General features: G+C 40.8%; 1 protein-coding gene across 8 annotated transcripts in view; it reads left to right on the plus strand.

Annotated features, from left to right (window-relative positions):
* Pde4d (phosphodiesterase 4D) overlaps nt 1–25,364 on the plus strand; it is a 1,387,978-nt gene that overhangs the window by 1,184,103 nt on the left and 178,511 nt on the right. For all 8 annotated transcript variants that reach the window (XM_085676945.2, XM_085676942.2, XM_048442991.3 and 5 more), the window contains 2 exons: nt 19,626–19,662; nt 24,728–24,801. In XM_085676945.2, coding sequence (XP_085533071.1) covers nt 19,626–19,662; nt 24,728–24,801 — 111 coding nt within the window. The remainder of the gene's footprint in view (nt 1–19,625; nt 19,663–24,727; nt 24,802–25,364) is intronic.

A 25,364-nucleotide genomic window follows, 5' to 3' on the forward strand; every position in this document is an offset into this window, starting at 1 on the left:
TAGCTGGCAGAGATAAAAAAACAAAAGGAGCGCCACAATTGTGACCCTAACTGAGTAAATAAATGGCAGTATTTACATGAAGAATAAGGGACAGAGAGTGGACAATATAATGCCAGACCCTAAGTAGTAGATTTCAGCTTTTATAGAATAGTATAGAAAAAAAAACTTGACAGTTGTTGGCAAGGGAAGAACAAAGATGAGGAACAACAGTCCACTGGACTAGAAAAAATAAAAAAAATCAATTACCTTGTATAATTAATTGGTGTTTAGATGTCACTTGAGTGAAGCACCTTGGTCAGGCAATGGAGTCATAAGCCCAATAGGATGTAGAGTGACGCAAAAGTGTTTCTCTGAGCCAGTGAATGCATAGTTTTAGAAAACAGATGGGAAAAGGGAGCGAGAGAATTCAAGTTAACTGAAGAAGAAATAAACTCAAGAGAAAAAAATTAAAATGAATAGCACTTGAGCTGAGTGAAGGCTGAGAAGTGAGAGGCTAAAAATCAGCAGGATTACAGATAAATGAAGAGTTATTGGAGACAAATATGATCTTGAGCTCAAGAAAGAGTCTCTGGAAAAGTAGGAGAGGCTGAGATTGTAAGAAGACACAAGTAAAAGAAGAAATACAAATATAGAGATGAAGGGGCACAAGGTTTAAAAAATTCATCGCTCAGGATGGCTACTTGTCCACTAACAGGAGGTTTAACCTTTGACACCAACGGGAGTGGAAGGGGCAACTTGAGTACAAGGTGAAAGGATAAAGCCACTGCATACCCAGGCCTGGTGGTACATACCTATGATTTCAGCTACTCAGAGGCTGAGGCAGGATGGTGGTAAATTCAGACTGTCTCAGCTATTAAAGGCGTGCAATTGAAGGAGTGCAGGACCATCCTGGCAGCACAGTGAGACGGTGCCTCTAAGTAAAAGGACAAATAGGGCTCGATGCGTATCACACGGTGGTAGAGTATCTACCTGGCACAATATATGCAAGACTCTAGATTTAAGTGCAGTGACGGGAAAGGCCACTAAGCAGATTAAGGAAGAGAATAACGCACTAGAGGGATTAATAGAGGACAACTCAATTCAAGAATCCCCATAGATAATCAATAAAAGCTGCCTAGCCCAACTTCCTTGAAAGTGAAGCAACAAAAGAGACAGATGTGACTGTCGATCCCAAGGATCATAGACCACCAACGAGGAGGGGTGGAAAGAATGCAAGAGCCAAAGGGTAGAGAGATGTGTACAAGAAGAGGTCTTCTAGCCATGACATGATGAAGCTGTTGCATCCATGAGCTCACGGCACACAGCAACTGCGGTTATCTGCATAAGACCTACACGAGATTGGGCCTGCCAGAATTTCCTCATGAACGAGGAAGGTGCCCTTGAGGCTCCAACCCTTCCTGTGGGACCATAGGCAATTAATTAACAGGCAAGAAACTCTAATTCAACTCAGTGGACCACATACAAAAAAAGAAATGGAGGCATGAGGAAGACTTGTTGAGAAGAAAGTTAAAGAGAAAAGGAACAACTAAAATTCCCTTAATTGAATGAAAGAAAATTTTCAAGCAATTAAAGATATTAAAAGGAAAGGTCAGAGAAGAACATGGAGTGAATAACTGGACTCTATTTTAATGGTTAAATGTTCTGCTCTCTTAAATTCTAGTAAAACAATCTGGGGATGCTAATGCATAGGCTGTGTGTGTTTGTGTGATATCTCTTATTCAAGTTAGAAAAGACTAAATATGCATCTCACATATTCTACATTCTAAAAGAGCCTTTATTTCCAAAGCCCTATACAAGAATGGCCTCATTTTACCCTGCAACAATTCAAGAGTTCCTTTATCTGCTCAGAGAACTCATATACAAATGACAAATTGAATCAGACCCTGTTGCAGCTCTGTATATTGTTGAAAATTAATGTCTTGACGTGCTCAGCTTTCTGAGTCCTTCTGTGCATTTTCCTAGGAGAAATGAGGCATTCCTTTCATGCTTGCTGAGAAACAAGATAAACAAAATAATTATGACTTCATATTTCATTTACTATATCGTTTATCTTCCACACATAGATGAGTAGGCTTTGCCTTTATTTGATAGCTTACATGTCCATGTGTGAACTCAGATCCCTTTATCTAGTTTACATTGATGCAGTGAAGATTGTTCAATGTTCATAGCTCCACTCCACAGTTCAACTGTGCTTTATAAAGAATGATGTCATTAAAATCTAGTTTGCAGACTTGATGATTCTTTGTATATTGTTCTTATCTAGCTTTTCACCAGATAAAATTCCTAGTGTCAATGAGCGTTTGCTATTCTTTGTTTGACTGAGATGTTTTAGAAAAGCTAAATTCTATGTATGTTTGTGTATAATTGTTTAATTGGGAAATGAGAAGAAAGAAAATAATAATTTCCTGATAAGATGACATCTCTTATAGTCTGCAAATAAATATTAATAAGTAGCTGACACACGCAAAGGAAAAAACAACAGTGACAGTCATAACACAAATTGTCTGCAGATAATACACTTCACTTTTTTGAGTATTTTGGTACCCGCCATTTCATTTGATCCTTCAGTTCTTTTAATAGGGTTATTAATATGCTATTTGTGGATAGGAGATCCAAAGTCCAGGAAAGTTCATCTTTTCAAAATACAATAAAAGTTTTGATCATTTGTAAAGAGCATTGTTTTGTTGATACCATTGTGGACAGTATTTGTGAGTGGATAGACAAAACTCATTTGACCAACAAAATTGCTATGACACGCTGTAGAAGTTAGCTCTATTCAGGAAATATCCAGGCTAACTAAAAGATAAACAATTATATTTTTATTTATTATAAAAGGAAAAACTCACGAAACAGGAACGAGAAGTCCAAGCTCAGATGTGCCATGAGGGAACCACAGAGAGAGAGAGCACCTGGGCAGTGTGGCTGTTTTTCTCCAGGTCCCAGAAATCCACACCTTAACTTGGTCCCACCTTTTGAAGATAATTTGCTAACAAAGCTTCCCCATCACCTCTCCCTTTTGTCTAAACAAGAGTGATCCAAACCCAATACAAAACTATATACAATAGAAACATATATCAAGTATAAAATTCCAACAAATATAAACAATATCAAGCAAGGAACACATGACAATGTTTTAATAAACATTCTATTCCAAAGAGTCTAAGTCTTGCATTGGAAATAAGCTTGGCCAGATTATAAGAAGAAGGTAACTACAACTTCCTAATCTTCAACCCCATCGAAGGCCTGAGAAAGGAGATAAAATTACTTGAGTAGAGCAGTATATGATAGAGACAACTGGCTACCTGAGCAGTCACCTAAAGTTTCATTTGCAATGCTGAAGCAACCAACTTTGGCTAAGGCCTAGCATAACTGACAGACCATTTTCAGAGGCAGGGAACTTTTCAGAACCGTCTTACCCTGTCTTGGCATGGTTTAGCAGTCCTTTTCCTTGTGTCCTGCTTATCCAGTCTGGATACCGTGTACTTTATCAGTGTTTGAGGCATGGACAGTCCCTTGCCCCAAAGCCAATCATATCAAGAAGAAAACAAACTCCAAGTGGAGTGTCTTCAGAGCTCAACATTCTCTCAGGAATAGATTAGTGCTGTCAGGAGCAATCATGTCTCATGTCAACAGAACCGTAAGTTATTTAAATGCCATGTACTACAGTTCCTTAAGGTTGAAGATTACCTATCTAGGCAAAATATAATCTCTTTATATCTAAAGAACCTAATTAATCTGACTATATGTATAACAAATCGAACAACTATTGACCTATAATATTTAATACCTGTATAACTTAAGGACCAAGACTTCATGTCAGAATATTAAATAACCTGTAAACAAATGTGCAGCAAATGATAACAATGACATCAAAATGTAAACAATGTATAAGTATCTTGATCAGAGGTAAGAATAATATATAATGTAATACAAAAACATATCCTAAAAGTTGTATCACTATACAAAATGTCCTAAATAGAGGTAGAAACATGCATGTATACAATCTGACAGAAGAACTTTGTATAGGTGTACAAATATTGTAAACAGAAATAACAAATATAATTTGAACTTGTATCATTATACAAAAAAACTATACCAATGTAAATTATCCATAAATAATAGCTCACAAGTATTCACTCTACTACCCACTATTATTATCCCTTTTTATAAAATCAACCTATATAATTTCTACTCCAACCCTCTACCTTATACAAGTAACAATCAATAACCCCTAAATAGATTCCCAACCCTGAAAACAAACTTTTTTGGGAGAGGAGACTTTGTCCTCTAGAATTGATTTCCACTATCATGGGGGCGATGTGTTCTTTATAGGATCCTGTCAAAATAAAGTGATGGTTAAGTTTCAAGATTACTGTCTATTATAGTTGCAAACGATTTCCAAGCAGTCGATAGGGTTTTTTCCAAAGTTCTTATTTGGAGTTCTGGCCAGAACATCATGAGAAGGTGCACCATGTCAGCAGCTGGTACCCAAAAACTGTTTTTATAGCAGTGATATCAGCATCATGATGTCATCTCAACCAGATGAAGTTGTTGCTGTGAGGCCCCATCTTTTTTCTGGAAACTCCAAATATTACTGCAGGAGAAGGATCTATAGGAAACTCTATTGTTCATCATGGAAAACCTAAACATTATTAATATTATACTTAAACATTATTAATATTATACATTCAATAAAAACACAATAAAATAAAATAGACATGGAAAAAGTAAAATTTTTCGTAAAATCTTCCTTCAGTTCCATAACAGATGGCTCCTGACATAAGACAGAAACTCTAAATGTTCCTTTTAACAACACACTTGGATTTAGAGATATACAGAACCATTGTCCAACTCCAAAGCCAGCTCTATATATTCATATATATATATGTATATGTAAATATATATGATTTAATTTAAGTATACATATATAAATGTTTATGTTTTGATCACCTGTCCTCATAAGTCATATTTTTTTTCTTGATGATCCTAATTGTATAGCTATTTTTCCTTCTGTCAGCATCCAAACATCAGGATCCCTTGAATTTTTGAAGATGTGAATTTTCCTGTAAAGACAAGAACAGACTCCTGTTCCAGCCCTATATGATTTTCTTACTACCTGTATGGTTGTCACCGTTGTGGATAAGCTGTCAATTCTCTTTCTCAAGAGGTTTCTCTTTTTCAAAGTGAATCTTTATTAATTTTGATGATATCCATAGTTTTTCTTCTCCTGTGGAAACAAGAGCAAAACCCCTTCCCCAATGTAGCACATCTCCTGGTTTCTATTATGAGGTTAACACATCCTTGAAATGCACTGGTTGATTCAATTCAGAAGTTTTTTTTTATTATCCAATGTCTCTCTGCTGCCATTGTTCCCTTCTCATTAGTGTTAAGAAAATTCAAGGTTAATAAAGCATTATGTAATCTATTTCTGGGGGCATTTTTAAATCCCTTTCTGTTTGTTCAGTATATCCTTTATAGTTTTATTTGACCTTTCTATGACTGTCTGATCTGTAGGATTATTTGATATATCTGTAAAATGCATTGTATTATAATAAGCAAAAAACCATTTCATTTTCTTAGATATATATGCTGGACCATTCTCTGTCTTTATTTGTGCAGAAATGCCCATGATGGCCATAACTTCTAATAAATGTGTGATTACTGAGTCAGCCTTCTCTGAGCTCAAGGCAATTGGCCATTGAAAACCTGAAGCATGTCTATGGTTTGGTGCACATATTTTAATTTTCCAAATTCTGTAAAGTGGAACATATCCATCTGCCAGATCTCATTCCTTTGAGTACCCTTTGGGTTACTCTCTGCAGGCAGTGGATTTGGTTATAAAAATAGCAAGTCAGATATCTCTTTATAATTCCCTTAGCTTGTTGCCATGTCATAGGAAACTTTTTCTTTAAACCTTTGCTATTGATATTATGTTTTTCATGAAATTCTGAGGCCTTCAACATACTTCCAATCAATAATTGATCAATTTCTGCATTACCTTGTGCTAGAGGACCTGGCAGACCCGTATGGGATTGGATATATGTTATATAAATATGACAAAGCCTATTCCTGAGTATATCTTGCACCTGAATGAGTAATGAAGTCAATTCTATATCATCTGGTATAAATTCAGCAGTTTCAATATGCAAGACAACTCTTTCTGCATATTGTGAATCAGTAACTATATTGAGTGTTTCTTTAAAATCTCTTAGTACCATAAAAATAGCATAGCATATAATCCCACCTTCTGGACAGAATTATAAGGGCTTTATTCCACCTTACTTAATTCCTCTGATTTGTAATCTGCCTTCCCTGATTTATTTGCATTGGTATAAAATGTATGGGCTCCAGTTATTGGTGCATCATGTACAATTTGGGGAAGAATGAAAAAAGCTCTCTTTATAAGATTAAGTCTATCACTTTGAGGATAATTGTTTTTAATTTCTCCCAAAAAAATTAGCACAAGCTCTTTGCCATGGTTCATTGTGTTCCAATAACTTTTTTATTTCATCAGTAGTAAAAGGCACCATAATATCTGTGGGATCTATTCCTGCTAATGACAAAGTCTCAATTTACCTTTTATAATTAATTCAAAGACTTTTTCCATAATATTTTAGTATTTTACTTGGTTTATGTGGTAGAAAGATCCATTCTAAGATAATATTGTCCCTCTGCATTAATATTCTGGTGGCAGAAATTCTGGAAGGCAATGTGACTAGAATACAATTAAGATTTGGATTCACCCTATCCACATGTGCCTCCTGTAATTCCTCTTCAACAGTCGTCAATTGATGTTAATTCTCTGGGACTATTTAAGTCTTTGTCACCATCTAAAGTTTTCTTTAAATGAATTATTAGGTCAGGTGTTGTCCCAACAGCTGATCGTAGACTGGAAATGTCTCCTAACAATCTTTGGAAGTCATTAAGAGTCTTCAACCTATCTCTCCTAATCTGTGCCCTTTGTGTTCTAATTTTCTGTAAACTTATTCAATAACCTAGGAAATTAACAGAATCTCCTCTTCGAATCTCTTCAGGAGCAATTTGTAATCCCCATTTAGGCAAAACTTTCTTTACTTCTTCAAACATTCTTTCTAAAGGATCTGCTTTTGGATCAGATAACAAAATGTCATCCATGTAATGGTAGATTATAGACTTAGGAAATTGCTTATGTATTATTTCCAATGGCTGACTGACAAAGTATTGGCACAAGGTGGGGATATTGAGCATTCCCTGTGGGAGGACAGTCCATTGATATCTCCGCAGAAGTCCCTGACTGGTCCACAGTCGCACAAGCACAATGAGAGCAAGAAAGCAGGGAAGCCATGTCCCATACTGGACCCAGAAGCCAGCCACGCAGGTGTGGACGGCAAAGGTTCTCTGAGACATTTAATGAGAAAATGTGGAGGACCATGGCTAACGGCTACTCAGGGCCACTGCGTAGGACTTCTATACCCAAATGAATGGCATAGATCGTGACAGCAGCTGACTAGAGCTGCTGGAGACCCGAGACCCACGACTCTGGGTGCCAGTTGTAGACGTTAGCTCAATTTGGGAAATAACCAGCTAGCTAAAAGATAAACAATTATATTTTTATTTATTATAAGTTATGAGAAAAACTCACAAAACAGGAACAAAAAGTTCCAGCTCAGCTGTGCCATGGGGGAAAACACAGAGAGAGCACCTGGGCCATGCACCCGTTTTTTTTTTCAGGTTCCAGAAAGCCACACCCTAACTTGGTCCCACCTCCCGAGGGATTCTGAGTCTCATCCCACCTGATGAAATTAAACACCACACAAGACAAACAGCACTTAATCATAAAAATATAATCTGTGAAATGTAAGCCACCTCTCAAGCCAGTTAGATTAATGTGGTTCTGCTTCTTCCTCCAGACCATTGGTGTAGTGGTCCATGAGAGTGGAGGGAGCAGAAGCTGAAAACAGGGTTCAGACAGCTGTAGGTAAAATGAAGAAAGCCCTAAGGGAGACGACTTCAGTGAATTAGCTCAGCTTTTTTACATAGTATAGGGAAATATATAGGACTGGGAGCCTGGGGACAAACCCTAGTTTGTAGTAAGTGGCGTGGTATAGTCATAAAGTTTCATATATGACAGCAGGGTCCTATAGCAAAGCTCCTGGTATAAGTCTTAGTCACTATAGGTGCAGCAGGGGAGGTTTCTAGCAGGAAACTGGGCCAAGGATCATCCTAAAGATAAATCAGGCGTCCAGCTTTAGAGACAGCTTTCAGATAAGGTCAGTCCTCCGGGCCCAGGGACTTTCTCTTAATAAGGGCAGGTAGAGAGCAGAAGTTTCACTGGGTAGGAAGTTCCCAGGTTGCCAAGCTTTGGAAAAAGCTTCCAGGCCAGGACAGGCTGCGACCTCTGACTAGCAAGGTCTTCCAACAGATTAAAATCAATATGCCTGGATAACTGGACCTCTTTTCCTATCTCTGCTGAGCAGCCCACGGCATGCAGAATCTGGAGATGGTTAGACAGCTCTTCACTCCTTTTCACATACTGTGCTCCTACATACAAGTAGGGGTTGAAGGCATAGTGACATGGGTGGATGCATCTTACCACAAAAGCCTTGGACATGCTTGCCTTATTATCTCTGTGTCCCTTACAGTGGTTAGAAAGTTCTGTTCTTGGGGATGCTCTTGTGAGTGAACTTCGTGCCTACTTGTGCCTACTTAGTTGCCTCGTAGTATTGCCTCCAGAGTTGGAAGGCTGAAGGATTACATACATATCTATTTTATGTTCACGCCAGGTTAAACAATTCTTCCTCGGACTCTTTCTGAAATGTCTCAGAAAGAAAATCAAAATTAAAACAGACATGGCTCACTGCAAAGATTCTCTTCCTCACTGGACTGTAGAAAATTGTGTAACCTCTCTCAGATAAATTTTAGATTTTAATATCCTGTATAGTCAGGGTTCTCTACAGCAACAGAACTGGTAGAATGACAATCTACATAAAGTATATTCAAGTGGGTTGCAGGCTGCGTATGATCTGGGTAGTCCAGAAATGGCTGTCTCACAATGGAAAGGCCAAGAATCTAATGGTTGTTAAATCCAGGAGATTGAATGTCTGAGCAGTCCCAATCCAGTGCCAGAGTCCCAAGGAAGTTCTAGAAAGCTGCTGATCTTCAGTCTGTTCTGGAAGAAATAGTAATTCTGAATATCAGTGACTGAATGCCTCAGGAGCAGGGCAAATGAACTCACCAACGAGAATGTAAGAAAATCCCCGACAATTGTCCCAAATTTAGGATGGATCATTCCACCTCAAATGATCCAGTCAAGAAAATTCCTCACAGTTGGCCTTGGGTTTTTAGTTGATTCCAGATGTAGTCAAGTTGACAACCAAAACTGCCAGTTGAAAGCCGTCTTCCATAAAGCAGGAAGGTACAGATACCTGGCCCTCCTTTCCTGTTTCCAGACTTCTCCCTGCTGAGGATGTTGGATTAAACAGACTCGTGGCAATGAGCCCAGAGGGAATTTGCACAGGTGCAAGGAATGGTTTAACTTTTCAAGAGAAACAAGTATTTGTCAATCACCTGTAACACTAATAACTTTACATTTTTTTTTGTGGTTTCACCTTTAGATCATAGCAGCCTTTTGAGCCCCCATGTCTTTACAAAACTGGGTTTTCAATGGTTGATGGCTCAAAAGCAATTGCTGAATAAAAGACCATGTGGGGTGGGAAATATGAGAGGCAACAGCCAATCTCTTTCCACAGCAGGAAGTTGTACGGTGTTCAAGAGGTACTGAATTGTTAGAGGAAACCTTATCAAATTGTTTGGCCCTAACTATTCAGCAGTGGGAACGGTTGGGAAAGGGAGTGTTATAAGTAAAATTAATGAGATACCAGAAGTACTGTGAACTACATTTGTAAAGCTCTGCATAAAGGCGTTTGTTTTATTTACATCCTGAAGATTGGAGCTAGATTAATTCACCGTGTGAGGAGCAATCTATTGGGGCACAGGGTGTGGCAGGGAACCAGAGACAAGAGGTTTAGCAGCAGCAGCGTCTTTGAAACAGGCTCTGGAGTAGACAGTTTGTCCTGTGCTTCGTTCTGGTAGGATACTAGATTGCCCAGATCATTTGTGATCAACCAAAGTCACACAATTATGCTTATAGTCTTGTTGGTCCATTCTTCCGGGCCTGTAGTGGGCCATCAATGTTACTGTTAGTGTGCAGTGTTGTTGCAGACCGAGGCAGATGCCTACAATTTCAAGAAGTGCTCTAGTAGAGTATGAGAAGGACAGTGGACACTGGGATACAAACTTTTTCCTTCTTCATTTTTTCTCTCCTTTAAGTCTTTTCTTTTTCTCCTACTTTAGTCAATAACTGAGCTATTTTTCTGCGGACTCAAATCAGCTCTATTAATGGCAAAATCCAACCTAAGCTTAATCTTTGAGTCTATAAACCAAGCAATTTAACACACTAACTGACATATAGTTTGCATTTTTAATTTAATTATAGTCCTAATGCTTTGATTGCCTTTAGTATGGTAAGGATAAAGAGTGAATGTGAGAAGGCTTTAATAGCATAACATGTTGTCATGATGGCTGACATTATTGCACTGTTCTGCAAGTTTTCAAAATAATAAACTCTTTGAGGCATTTATACTAATATCCCAGTTATCACTGATAAAGTGAAGACACTTTGGAAGAAACTTCTAAAATCTTAGATATAAGAAGATAAATAGTAGGCTTAAATTAGAGCAAAAATTGTGTTTTGACAAAACACCTTGAGTGCCTTATTACTATGCGTTTCTATTATATCCTCAGAGGAATGTCTCCAAGCATTTAACATGCAAGCTTCTTTTTCCTTTCCACTGATTGACTGACGTATGTAGGGTCTCACTATGTAATCCAGGCTGTCCCTGAACTCACTGCCATCATTTTGCCTCATCCTCCCCAGTGCTGAGATTACAGGCGTGCACCACTCAGTCCAAAAGACAGTTTTCTTTGTTTTATAAGTTTGTGTGAATGCGCGAGCATTGCTGTGTATGAGTGTGATGAATGTGTACACGTATGTACAGGTCCTGCGTACACAGGCAGAGACCAGATAGCGTCTGGCCCCACTCTGTCACTGTCTGCATTTTTTCATTCGTCACAAACTTGACTGTTGGCTGACAGTCTAGTAACCCCTCGTCTCCCTTCCCCCACAGTGCTGTGCTTACAGGGGGCAATGAGCCATGCCTAGCTTTATTTAAGTGTGGCTTCTGGGATCCAAATTCAGGTCCTTGTTCTTGCATAGCAAGTCATATCCATTGAGACATCTGTCTTGTCCCTATTTTCTCTTCTTGGTCTTCGTAGGCACTGTGTTCCTTAAAACTTTTAATGCTTAAAGAAATTATAAATAAGGAAAAAAGAGTCACTGAGACTTGCTAGGCTACTATACTGTAAAACAAACAGTGTGGTGATAAATTATTTTTCTAAGTAAAAATAAAATAAGCCATGTGTTGTTGGGCATTGAGCAAATCTTTGAAAAAATAAACACTTGATTGTATAATTATACTCCTATCTCACTGTTTATGATATGTAATACCTGCTTTAAAAAAATCGTGAAGTAGGAATAGTTTAATAATGAAAATGATTATCCCACACTATAAGACATCAGATTCCTGTTAGAATGCAAACTAGGCTTATTGTGGTCAAGGAAGTTCTGGATCATTTCTCAGTGTGCTCTTAAGGAAAGAGAATGTCAGAAAGCAAAAATTATAAGCTAACTGAAGTCAGGCAAAACCCGAAACCATCTCCAAGAGAAAAAAAGCTAAACCATTGGTATGGATGGTGCCTCCATGTAACACGGCCCTAGATAAAAAGAACCGGAGCTCAAGCAGTGAATTCTTCCTGCCCTCTTGAAGAGAACTTACGGTTTCAACTAGTTGTGGACTTTGGGCCCAGTGACTCTCACCTTGTCCTCAAAGCCCTAATCATTTTCCTCTAGGTGTTGAACAGGACAGAGACCGGAACTCTGTTCCAATGTATCACAAAATGGAAACTTTCTGAACTGTCAAGTCTTGGTGGAGTGTGGTAAGCAGGTGGTGGCAGGCTTGGAAAAAGAGAGGAGCTGATGTTTCTAGGAGACACCCAGCGTGTGTTTTCTAGCACATTCTGAGGGAAGGGATGTATAACCAGCTGACGAGCGTGAATGAAGCCTACTCTCTTACTCGCGGTGCGGCGCGATCAGCAGCTATGCCATTTAAGGTGTCATTTTGAAGGCAAGGCAGATTCATGAAAACAAGACAAAAATATCACATGACGTGAGAGTTTTTGTCTTTGTTTATTTTTTTTTTAAATCCTAGACAGGAAAGGAGACAGACAGCTGATATTGAGACACCAGCATAAATACCCGCTCCGCTTACACATCAGTCATTTGAAATACGTATTTTGCTTGTCAGTCTTGGCTCCTTCGCAAACAGTTTTCAGTCCCCACCCCTACTATTCTCTGAGCTGGCTAAGGCGACAGAGCCACATGGCTGGATGGTTACAAGGTGCTTTTTGGGAGGTACCCTTTACCAGGGAATGTCACTAAATCATTCTGAAGCCTTGCAGTAGGAAACACTTAAATAGTTTATCACAGCTATGGAGGGGAAAAACACCTCACCGCACCCATAGTTTTGTTTCAAGAAAACTAAGTCAAGAGAACAGACCTTAAGCTTTGTTTGTGGCCTTCTGGCATGTTGAATGCTTCAGTTTGGATCTGGTAGAGAGGTTTCTCTGTTGAAATGTGTTCCCTCTTGTGTGGTCTCCCAGACCCTGTGTCACCTTTGCCTCAATTGCCTTTAGTCCTCGGGGGTTTTCCCAACCTTGGGTCAAGAAGGAAATGTTGTCTCCACATACTGTGAAGTTGTGTCTAAACATGCATCAGGCGTCAGTTCCTGCAACCATCTCCTTCAAAGCACAGACTGAACAGTAGAAAGAGAAAGAATAGCAGGTCAACCCCTGCAAACGCCAGAGGCCGTGGCGTGGCAGAATAGCATGTGGATGATTCACAGGATGATGTCTGCTAGCCATTGTCCCGAGTAGACTGAGGACCGAAGACTTTTCAGCCCCTGTTTCACGGTCAGGAAAAGCAAAGCTGAATGAACAGCTCATTCCTGCTTGGCACTCACAGGATGTCAGAATTCAGTATAACCACCAGAGCCTGTGGTGTTTGCCTGGCTTGTGACATGTTTGCCTGTAGATGATGGATAGCATCTTCAACGGCACACACAGACACACAGAGAATATTTCCATGACTGCAGAAGTTCCCATGGAGGGGCATTATTCCAGAGGCTCCGAAATTTACTTCTGTGGGGCTTTGTAATAGTCTGACTCCTACTTTGACAAGGACCCATGAACTCTGCTGGACAATCTCCAGGTTTCCGGGAAAGCAGTGACCTCTGCCATTTGCCAAGCATGTACTGTCGCTGAACCTAGGTTCTCCAATCCTGGATCCCTGTCTTGGAGTGGGAGCGTGCGAGTCCTATTAACACAGCAGGCCCCTAAGCATCAGCTCCTGTATGCCCTTAGATTTTTAGCACCCAGTAGGCTCACAAAAAGTCTTCTGTGTTGAATTAAACTTTTAGTCTAACAGGCCGCTCTATCGCAGGCAGACCTTTAAGGGGATCGCCCTGGCTAGTCATAAATCTCCCACACAGACGAGCATTCTGGAGAAAACCCAAGAGAGCAGAGCCAGTGACGTTAAGAATAAGTGAAGGGCCTGTCAAATAACAAACACTGAAAGAAGAGCCTGTTCCTAGAACACAGAGTGAGGGCACTTGCGGAGGCTCCTTCCCTCTGGGTACTTGGCCCTCTGCTTCCTCCTCCCTTGCGTGGGGAACAGCAGACTCAGCCTGATACTTGCTGCCCTGGGTGGCCACTTGTGACATCAGCTCTCCTGGAAAATTCCCTCTGCTTCATCAGTCTTTATTAAGTAAATTATTGCGATGTGTTTGTGTAATGAGGCCAAAAAGTCTTCTGTCTTACAACATACATTTAGCGTCGGACGACAGCACGCTTGCTTATGTTGTACAATAAATTCTCACTTCGTGCTTTTTGGTCAATGAGCATCCTTAATGAGGATCTGAGCACATGTGAGCCATGGACTAAGGATTTGTGTTTTGAAGTTTATGTATCTACTTATTTGGTTTTAGAGGGTGTGTTTGTGCATATGCACATGTGTGTGCATGTTCGTGTGTGCAGGTACACGTTCGTGTTTATGAATGACACACATGTGGAGGGCCGAAGACAAACTGAGGTGTTGCTCCTTAGGCATCATCCATGTGTTATTTGGAGACATGGCTCTTCACTGGTCCGGCAGTCACCAAATACAGTAAACTGGGTGGTTGGTGAGCTTTGAGGACCCAGGCTTCCCAATGCTGTGACTACAAGAATGCAGGCACCTCCACACCTGGATTTGGTTTGTTTGCTTGTTTTGTTTTTTTGAGACAGGGTTTCTCTGTGTAACAGTCCTAGCTGTCCTTGAACTAGCTCTGTAGACCAGGCTGGCCTCGAACTCACAGAGATTTGCCTGCCTCTGTCTCCCAAGTACTGGGATTAAAGGCATGTGCCTCCACTATCCGGCATGCCTGAATATTTTACTGTGGGTTCCAATGATCAAATTCAGGCCCTCGGCCTTGTGTGGCAAGTGATTTTCTGGCTGATCCATCTCTCTCTAGCTTTATTGTTTCTGAGACTGAGCCTTCTGCCCCTCAGGCTGGCCTTGTATACCACACAGTAAACTACAACACTGAAACCCTGATTCTCCTGCCTCCGTCTCCCAAGTGCTAGGATTACAGGCATGCGCCACCACATCCACTGTGATGGTTTAGTTTGGTTAGGTTGATTCAAAGATCAAACCAGCTCTTAATTCTTTTTAAAATTTTATCTTTTTTTTTAACCTACTTAAGACACTGTGTTTGAGATTTGCAGTAAAAGTTATAATAGGAGTCAAAAGTGTGTAATCATTAGACCAAGCTAATTAATGTGTCTATCACTTTATATAGTTATTGCTTTGGTGATGAGCACATCACTGTTAGTGATTTTCCAAGTGTGCAATGCATTATTGCTCATTTTAGCCAACAATCTGTGCTATAAATTGCATGAATTTATTTATCATAAGGCTTTTGAACCCCACCTCATTTCCCAGCCCTAGTAACCAAGGCTTCACCCTCCTTCTCAAAGCTCAGTGTTTCATTTGGTTTGATTTTAGAGTCCTTGCATATGTGAGCTCACACAGTGCTAGTGTGCCCTATTACACTGAGCATAGTGTGCCTGGGCTTTATACGCCTTGCACCAAACACTTTCCTTTTCAATTCTGTGTAATATTCTGTGTGGTATGTACGCCGTGTTTTATTTGTCTTCCCGCCTGAAGGTGAGGCTATGTTGTGGCTCAGGACTACTGAGGGTACGAATGCAGTGAACGGGGAGTGCAGATATCTCTGTGACACGCCCTTGTCATTCTCTTTGGCTGTATACACAGAAGTGAATAATGAATTTTCTAGAGGTATTATTCTCAACTTTGGACAAACGTCACACACTCTGGAGGAAAAGAAGGAAAGATCTAAAGTGACAGCTGACACGGAGGTGTGAGGAACACTGATTTTAGATCTTTCCTTCTTTTCCTCAAATATGCTTGACTTTTTTTTTTTAATGAGCCCATTGTACTACTGTTGGCATGAAGGAGACACATGATCTTTGTCTTAGGGTTTCTCTGTGTAGTCCTGGCCACCCTGGAACTCTCTCTGTAAACTAGGCTGGCCTCAAACTCACAGAGATCTGCCTGCCTCCGCCTCCAGAGTGCTGGGGTTAAAGGCGTGTACCAGCACCAACCGGCAATCTTTTACCTTTTAAAATGAAAATCAAATTCACCTTTAAGCGAGAGCTGGTGCCTTGTTTTCAGTTTGCATTTTCCCCGATGCGGAGTGCTGTTAAAGCTCATATCCCTCGCTGATATGATATTTTGCCTGGCGAGTGCCTATGCTTCTTTATAATGTGCTTATTCGAATTCTTCTGATAGTTTACTAACTATAAAAATGTTAACCAGACGTAAGGCGATATTTTAAATTTCAGAAGACCAAGTACCTTCTAAGGTCACAACATTTTCTGAAGCTAGATGATAAACATATATGAATATATAGATATCTGGGGGGGGCAGATGCTAGGGGTGGAACCGGGGCCTCCTCAAACATGCTAAACAACTGTTCCATCACTGAGTTGTATCCAAAGCCCTTACTTGGTACTCTTTAATTATATGAAGTCATAGGTAATATTTCCAGGGCTAATGTCTGATGAAAATTTCCCTGTGGAGTAGAATGGGGAGAATAGGTCAATTTTCTGAGTGCCTGATAATAGGCAATTGGTGGGATTTTTCTCCCCCTGGGATTTTTTTTCTTTTTTTGAAACTTAGCATAAAAATAAATGTTTATAATAAGAAAATGAGAGTTCCAAAATTCTCTTTACACATATAATATGTACACATATATGATATATAACATATCTAACATGCATGTTAACTTACAGATATCAATATATAAGTATCTATCATATGCTTTCCTCAGCTTTTCCTCAGGGCACAAACTTTTGTGCCCTGTTTGTTAGTTAACTATCCCCAGAACTCTATTTCTAGATCCAAAAGTAAATGCGCTTTCACTAGTTTCTCTATTGTTTAGTTTCAGATTATAGGGCATGGAGATCATCAGGAAGGCTGAGCCGGTTTTATTAAGTCACTGGTTGGGTGGTGTATGAGTATTTTTATTTGCCGTTTAATTTTATTTTATTACTCTGTATTATTTGTGTCTGATTATGTTTTCTTAGTGATATTTTCATGACGTGAACACTATACCACAGAGCTGGCATCATTTCAGATGTGCTTTGGATACTGGTTACATGTACAGGAGATGGAGAATCACGTGTGTGTAAGAGGAGAGCTTTGAAGTCATAGCACTTGAATTTGAATCCTCTTCCAAAATCTTCACAAACATGTGATCATGTGTCTTTCTTGAGACTCCCTTTCCTCACCCACAATAGACATTAACTAGAAGATACTCATTCTGAAATTTTTTGTACATTTGACATATATTAATTTTTGTTGTAAATTGATTGCAACTATTTATAATTATGTGTTAAACTTGTATTGAATTTTTAAAAGTTTAATGAAATCTGTGGGCTTTTATTTATTTATTTGTGATTGTGTGTGTGTGTGTGTGTGTGTGTGTGTGTGTATTTGTTACTAGAGACTGGATAGAGGACCTTTTGCATGTAAGGTAAGCATGCTCCCAGTGAACTATTGGACTATGTCTCAGACCTTTAGATATATTTTTATTTTTGAGACAGGATCTTGCTAAGTTGCCCAGACTATCCCTTCAATTTGCCCTGTAGTGCACCTGGGCACTGAATATTTGTTCCTTCTGCTTCAGCTCTCTTGAGTAGCAGGGACTGTGGACCTGTGCCATCAGGTCCAGATTTGAAGTTTTACTTTAAAGAACAACAGGTAGATAGGCTTGGTGGGGTGTGGCTATTATCCCAGCATTCAGTAGGCAGAGGTAGGTGATTCTCTGTGAGCTCGAGGCTAGGCTGATCTACATAGCAAGTTCCAGTCCAGTCAGAGTTACATGGTGAGACTGTATCTAAGACGAGAAAGGAGGAGGAGGAAAAAAAGAAAAAGGAAGGAGAGAGACAGAGAGAGGGGAGGAGGTAGGGGAGGCGGGACAGAGGGAAGGAGAGAGAAAGGAAGGAAGGGAGGGAGGGAGGGAGGAAGGGAGGGAGGGAGGGAGGGAGAAAGGAAGGAAGGAAGGAAGGAAGGAAGGAAGGAAGGAAGGAAGGAAGGAAGGAAGGAAGGAAGGAAGGAAGGAAAAATAATAGAAAAATAAAACATTATAAAAGCCTCCAGCACTGAAACTAAGAAGAGGTGATGTCTCCCAAATTCCCACAGTCTGGAAACAGTTACTGAATGAATTGTATTGTCAGGAGCTAAATCTGCCTGAGCGTAGTCTTCTAGAATGTAGTGCCCATCTCCCATTTAAGCGCTGTGCATAATAAGGTTTACTTTTGACTCTCTTGGTTTCTTGTCTACGTTTCTGGCTCTTTAGCTCAGAAACGAGAGTGGAAGAAACAGCATAGCAAGGAACACAGAGTCAAGGGAAAGATGACACAGGTGGAGAGAGAGGGAGGACTGCCATTTCTCTTGTCAACACATGCCGCTGAGCCTGTCCTCCAGGTCCCCAGTAGCACTGGCTCAGAAGCCAGCACGTCCTTCTCTTGGAAGAGGGGAGAGGTGGGATTCCATGCGGCCACAGGAATAGGTCTTACTTAGTTCAGGGTGACCAGGGTAGGTGAGCAGGCATAGAGCACCTCCTTCCACATCACAGGACACAAGAACAATGTGACACTCACTTCCACAGTGACTTGCAGCGGCTTATTCTGTCCGTCCCGGAAGTTGCTGTGTTTGTTTCTTTCTGTAGTATTCCCTAGGTAGCAGACTGCTTTCCAAGATGGTGGTTTCATCATCATTAACCCATTATAAGTCTCATCTCTCTGCTTCTTGTATTGCATGACTCATAGACATTGGTTTGGAGACTTGAGTCCTTTTCAGACGCTTGGGAACAAGCTGACAATCCAAGTGACCAGCCCTCCGTGAGGATTATGTCAAGGAAATAACTGTGTAAAATAACTACATTCACTGAAGTTTTTAAAAACTGGCATGTGGCAATACACACCAGAAATCCTGGCACTCACAGGGGCATGGTGGGAGCATCAAAAATTGAAGATCAGCCTAATACGCCAGGCAAGCCTGTCTTTCAAGATAAGTAAAATGGTATGATTAAACAAGATTGCAACTGGCTAGATCAAGAAATAGTCCACCGAGGTTTGGGACATCCTTTCCTCAACTTATCCATGCTGTGAAAATACTGCAAAGTTCCAATTCCAGTTTCTTACTTTCCTTCAAGAAGAATCTTGTATCAATTCTTGCATTTCCCCTGCTTCTCCAAGACATGTCCCACGAACACCTTGCTCTTGTATCTCCCGTGTACTGGAGCTGGCGTTACTGTAGCAACAGCACCTCACAGGGTAACATTGCCCTGTAAGTACAGTGGCTGGAACACTTGTTAGTTGAAAAGGTTTCATGGGGTTTTTATTAGTGGATGATGCATCCCGATGTCATGAAGGGCTCCTGGCCCATCCAAGGCTTGAACACATGATCATACAGATCACTTGCTGCTAATCACCTACAAATGTTAGATAGCCCAGAGTAGTCTACTCACAGAAGCCAGTGCTGTAGCTGGTTCCTTTGCAAGGCCTCCCTGGCTAAGATCTCCAAGGAGAAGTCAAGAGTAAAGTGCAGGTCCAGAAATGAGAGCCCTTTCATACCAATAGCCCATCCTTTGTGCCTAAAAAGCAACCTTGGCGTTGGTTGGCAATCAAGGGTGTCCTCTTTAGACCAAGGGAGATGGAAAATGGTTAAGATCCAGAAGACATGTTTTCAGCCCAATGGCTGGCAAGGACATATTCTGAAGAGAAACATGGAATTACTGTAATTCCCAATGGGATTTTCTTCCAATGGAACGTACCATTTAGTATTGATCAAAAATGGTCAGAGCATTATTGGAGACGCCTAACACTGGATTTGGTTTGTTTTTCAGACATGGAGATGACTTGATTGTGACTCCATTTGCTCAGGTAAGCACAGCTGGGAGTGTGCAGGCTTCTCACAGACTTCTGCATTTGATGTGGGGATTTTACTCTGATTCCTTAATGTCACTTTACCACATACACGCGCATGAATGCAAACTGTTTGGCTGATTCGAATAATTGAAAGGCAATGCTGGAGAACGTAAACCCTAGCCGCACAGAAGTGCTTTGGGTAAGGCTGCTAGAGCTGAACGGTGTTTGTACTTCAAATAACAAGTTACCTAAAGGAGATCGGACTCGGCCGGCCCTATTTCCCTAACTGGAATTAGCACCCGAAGGAGAAGACTGTATCATGGATTAGATTACGTCTGGTATAATTAGTCCATGATCTGTATTTGAAATTCAAGAATCCTGTTCAACCTGATACTTTATTTACTCCTTTTTTCTCCACATGTGTTATTTGTACCAAGATTTAGCTGAGTGGCACATTTGTGATCTTCGTGCGTAAGAGACAAAAATGTTTCAATTCAGTGGCATAGATGTGAGATGATAAAATGACCTAAAGTGTTTGGGAATGTGTCTAGAACGGCTGAGGATCCGTGGTTTGGTTGAGCAAGACGGGACCTCAAACATCTTGGATAGATCTAATTGTTAGAAAGAAGTCTACAGAATCTCTCCATGTTTTGTTCTGACGTACAAATCGTAACAAGACTAGGAACTAACCAGCATCTAAACTCTGATATGGTAAAGTTTTTGAACTTTCTCATATAAGCTCCGAGATTCCCTGACCTACAGAAAACGGTGCCAATTTTAATTTGTTTATATAGTTTATTTTAGAACATTTCTTTTCTGTGCTCATATCTTTTGGGTTATTTCCCTAGACATGAAGTCTGGTGTTGGGAGGCACCCCCCTCCAATCTGCCCTTTATGCCCACTTCTCCTTTCTTTCCCTTTGAACATAATAATGATTTAGCCGGAGTCCTTGGGGCTGTTGAACACAGGAGGTAAAGCTGTTTGCTGGAAGCTGGCCGCTGTCTCTGCAGTCAGCTGTTTCTTTCCCATAGCCCCATTATTTGTGACTATCTTCTAAAATCCACACCCTGGGTTCCTGCTAACAAGCATCCAAAGCCTGGGTCCCTGCACACAAATATCCTTGTGTCCTTTAGATGCCTGAGATATGCCTGCTCTGAAAACATCACAAGGGGATGGAACAACCGCATCATTTCGTGTACGTCACCCAAACTACAACACCTAGATAGTTTCAAAGAGGGAAAAAAATGCATTGGTTGTTAACATGATGGAGAATTATTGTTCCATTAGTAATAGATCCTCACCAATATATTTTTAAGCTGTATGTCCCTTTGCACCTAGTAACAGTTATTTGTAATTTGTGGCCAAATTCATTGAATACATGGGACCTCTGTTAGGCAATGGGAGACATTGTCTCGTTTCAGTTGCTTTATCAACTTGCGTTTAAAAAACAAATAAGCAATTTGTGTATTATCGGGATGAATTACATTCATCTAGATAGTTCTGTTCTTACTAGACAAAATTATATGATTACCAAGAACTTTCTAACATATCAGAAGGAATCACTTCATATGCTTTAAAAAAAGTATAACTTGGAGAGAGGTTTGATTTTTAATCAAAGTAGCTTTCTTTTTATTCTGTGAATAACTCTCCGCTGATTTTTTTTTTTTTCTGATGTGAAGCCTAAGGAAGAATCTTTGCCCTCACAAGGACAGGCCACTGCCTCGCTGCCCTGGCTCTCATAGTCTGTCTTCTACTGCCACCTACTGGCATAAACTGAGTATGAACTGGAAAACAACCCAGAAAATCATTTCCTTTCCTTCACTAAAGCTGTTGAATAAAACCAACATTTTTCTATTTTTCTGCCAACTTCAGTGAATCCTATCAGTTAAGAAACGTTTGAAAGCACCCAAAGAGCCTGAAATTGTGTGTGTGTGTGTGTGTGTGTGTGTGTGTGTGTGTGTGTGTGTGTGTGTGAATATTCTCACCCCTTGGCCAGTGAACAATGAATGTTTCCTGTAGGCTGTCACTAGTCACTGTTAAGATTTAGATTTCTTCTACACTCCCATGTTTGTTTAGTTAGCTTGTTTGTTTTCCTTAAACAATTCTATGATTTGGAGTGGCCAAAGATAAAGCAATGATTTTAGTTTTCTAAGCCTGAGCCATCTGGAAGACATTATAAGGAAGCTTTGCGAATAAGCATTAAAGAGACAAGAAAATTCTAGGCAGTGCAGAGTATGGATTTCAGCATCTGATGCTAGGGTTAAATATATGGCAGAATGCTGACCTGAAGCGGAGGGGAATCCATGAACTTGAACCTTTGCCCACGGCCTCTGGAAAGCCCTGTCCGTTTTTCCCTCATTGTATGGCAAGGCTTGCTTCCCTCCTTGTGTCCTGAGAAATGAGTGGGTTTGAGGAAAAACTTAATAATATTGGTATGAAGGATGCCAGAGGCAGTCACCCAGACCCAGGGCGGCATCGTATATGGCCAATTCACATGGAAGACTCCTCTTTACATTTCTGCCACCATCAGATACGTTACGGAGTGGGAGATATGATTAACATTTCAATGCAAAACATAGAAAGCAAGCTTTGTCTCGCTGCAAACCAAAACATTGCCAGGTGTCTTTAATGTCACTTACGACATCAGAATTCACAATCGCATAAGTGAAGGCACAGCCTAAAACTCAGCAGGCCAGGGACAGGCAGCCAGGGCCCGAGGGGAGAGCTTCTTCCCTCGCTTTCATTTTGAAATGTATCATACTGTATATGTAGTGAATAGAGAAGACAGAAATAATAATAATAAAATGAGCAGTTAAATGAAATGCTATCTGGGCTTCGAATGATACTTGAGTGCCCTTCCTCCATTCCATGTGTCTTCCTCTTCAAAGAAATAGCAGTCGTTGGAATTTTGGCTTGATTATGACGATAAATAATTTTCTGTTCGACAACACTTTTCTTTTGCTGGTTAAATTCTTCAATATGCAAAAATAGAAGTTCTTTAAAAATTTACACAATAAAAATGAAATGAACAACTCAGTTTAGTATCTTACTAATATAACCAAAGCTTAAAACTTTCTATAGACCAGGTGTGGAGGGTACCCTTCACCCCGGCCTACCAGAAGTGGAGCAGGCAGATCTCTGAATTGGAGGCCGGTGTGCTCTATCTTAGTGATTTTCCAGGCAAGCCAGGGCTGCACAGTGAACCCCATTTCAAACCAAACCTCGTTATAGAAGAGGTTTTGTTCATGAGCTAATGTTTTCCTTCATGGGCTAATTTTTTTTGTTGTTTGTTTCAAATAATCATAAACTATGAATTACCCTCAAAACATTTTCCAGAGAAATGAAATACTTCAGTTACTGCTTATATTACCCAGTGGCCGAACATACTGGACCTAAGTGTCCTTTGGTGGAGTGAAAAACCTCAAAATTCAGAGGTTAAAATCTTAGTCTAGAGAAAGGGAGTTGTTACTTCAATGCTTTAATGCTTCAGTGCTTTGCTAACGTGTTTGATATTCACATTTTAAAGCACAAATCAAGCCAGCGTGAGTTCATGACTAGCTCATTAATCCATTTATTTCTGCATCATTCAGAATTTCATGCTTCATGAAAGACACTGTGGTCTGACGTCAGCAGCCAGCTATTTGGATACTCCGTCACCGGCAGTGTGACCTTTCAGAGCTGTGTGTGATAATGAGCCAGGTTTTCCAGTGACTGGCTGGCTTCCTAGGAGGCACCAGGAACTCCTTCAGCGGGACGGCTGAAGGTCACCGCTGCAGAGCGTAAACAGCTCCCTTTGGCTTGCACAAGTCACCATCAGCTTCCAAAAACAAATGCTTGAGGCACAGAGTGGCTTTCCTCTAGATCACTGTCCCATGAAGAAACTCAGGGCACAGCCCTCGAGCCCCTAGGTCAATTAAAAATCTAAGAATTCTATGTGTTGCCACTGATAAGCGTTAAGCAGACTTCCCTGGTGCCAGACGATTAAATGGAAGTTTCCACAATGGACACACAATCACCAAACACTTTTTGCTTAGGCAATGTCATTGGCACTAATATGTAGTTTCCTTTAACCTTCCCAACAGCACTATCTGTTTCACACGCAAGGAAACTGGGGTACAGGAGGTGTCCTAACTTGTCCAAGTATGTGCATTTACTACATGACATATACCAGGACATGTGAATTCTGTGTTTTTTATAGAAACTCGGAGCTCTATTAAGCACCGAGGTCTTATTGGCTCCTCTACTCTTAATAAAGATCCACCCCAGAGGAAAGTAGCTTGTCCTAGGAGAAAGTGAGGGTCAGCGGGCACCTGTGACTTCTCTCCAGGACTCACTTCCTCTCCTTAAGCATCTTTTATTTCTGGTTAGAGTTAGAATAAAGAAGGGGCTCGCAGAGGTGGGGCCATCTGCTTCCTGACGTATCCACATCCATGTGACTATATAGCATCCATGTGTTTGTTTCTTCCGTAGCATCCTATTGAACACTTCCTTTGTTCCGAGTGTGTACAGAATAGTACCCTTTGTATAGAGCACTGTGCGTTCTGTGCTCTGTGTCTTTCTGCAAACTACTTATATTCCACAGTGTGCACAGCTGCTGCAGAGGCCAAGAGCCCCTGAGCACGAACGAGCTAGCATAGTCCTCTCTAAAGATGGGAAAACAGCACAAGTGTTTCTTAATCTGATGGCCTGAGATCATAAAAATTTTGAGGAATTTTCTAAGAGAATTCTCGGCTAATTTTAATCACTGAACTTTAGACTTCCATAGTGGTCTGTATTATAGAGTGTTACAGTTGCAGTTTCTGGGGACATTGTGTGGATGACGATGGATTGTGGGGCTGGTGTTGCTACTGTTAACACAAGCAAGGCCAGTGAGAGAGGGTGTCTACAAAATTCTGGGAGTCTAACCTCCCTGGATTTGATGTACCAGGATTAAAAACTTTACTAAGTTCTGGACGATTCTATAATGGTATACAAACTGAGTTGCGAGGAATATAAATTTTCTTCCTTACAAAGCATGTTTTAGCTGCATTCCAGCTGGCCCTGGCTCAAGAACTCTAAAGAATTCTCTTTTTTGTCATAGGTCTTGGCCAGCCTGCGAACCGTACGAAACAACTTTGCTGCATTAACTAATTTGCAAGATCGAGCACCCAGCAAGTAAGTCCCCCCCCCCTTTCTGCCCGAACCATTCGTTGATGTCTTCTCAACTTGAGCTGAACTCAAGACAATACATTAGACATCTCTGAACCACTGTCATTGCCCAGCCGCATTCTCTGTCACACAAACAATGCCGACTTCATTTTCTAGAATTTCTTTGTGGTGACCCTCTCGGTGTTTGACTGCCGGGATCCCGTCTTGTCAGAAGCCACCTGGCAGGAGCAGCCCTCTGCCGGTGATCCCCACAGTGCCTTCATAGGTTCTACTTACCTTGGGAGTTTGTTCAACACTGTGTTCCCAGCTCCCATCCTCACACAGTGCAACCCCCTGCAGATGCTGCCAATAGTCAACTGGTAGGAAAGCATTTGCACCCCAAAGGTGTGCTTTGAGGGGCCCATGTCTTGCCAGTGGCGTTTTCTGTGTAGCACGGTCAGCTGTACCGTGGCATGCTGACCTCCGCAAGCTTCTTGGGCTTCTAGTACCATGGAGGGACCGTCTCCGCACTTTTGTAAGGTCTCAGTTCAGCCCGAAGACTGAAGTCACTGTTTGCCCCTCTCAAGTTT

This window comes from Myodes glareolus, chromosome 15 (genome assembly GCF_982192425.1).
Source record: "Myodes glareolus chromosome 15, mMyoGla1.1, whole genome shotgun sequence".
Taxonomy (NCBI): domain Eukaryota; kingdom Metazoa; phylum Chordata; class Mammalia; order Rodentia; family Cricetidae; genus Myodes; species Myodes glareolus.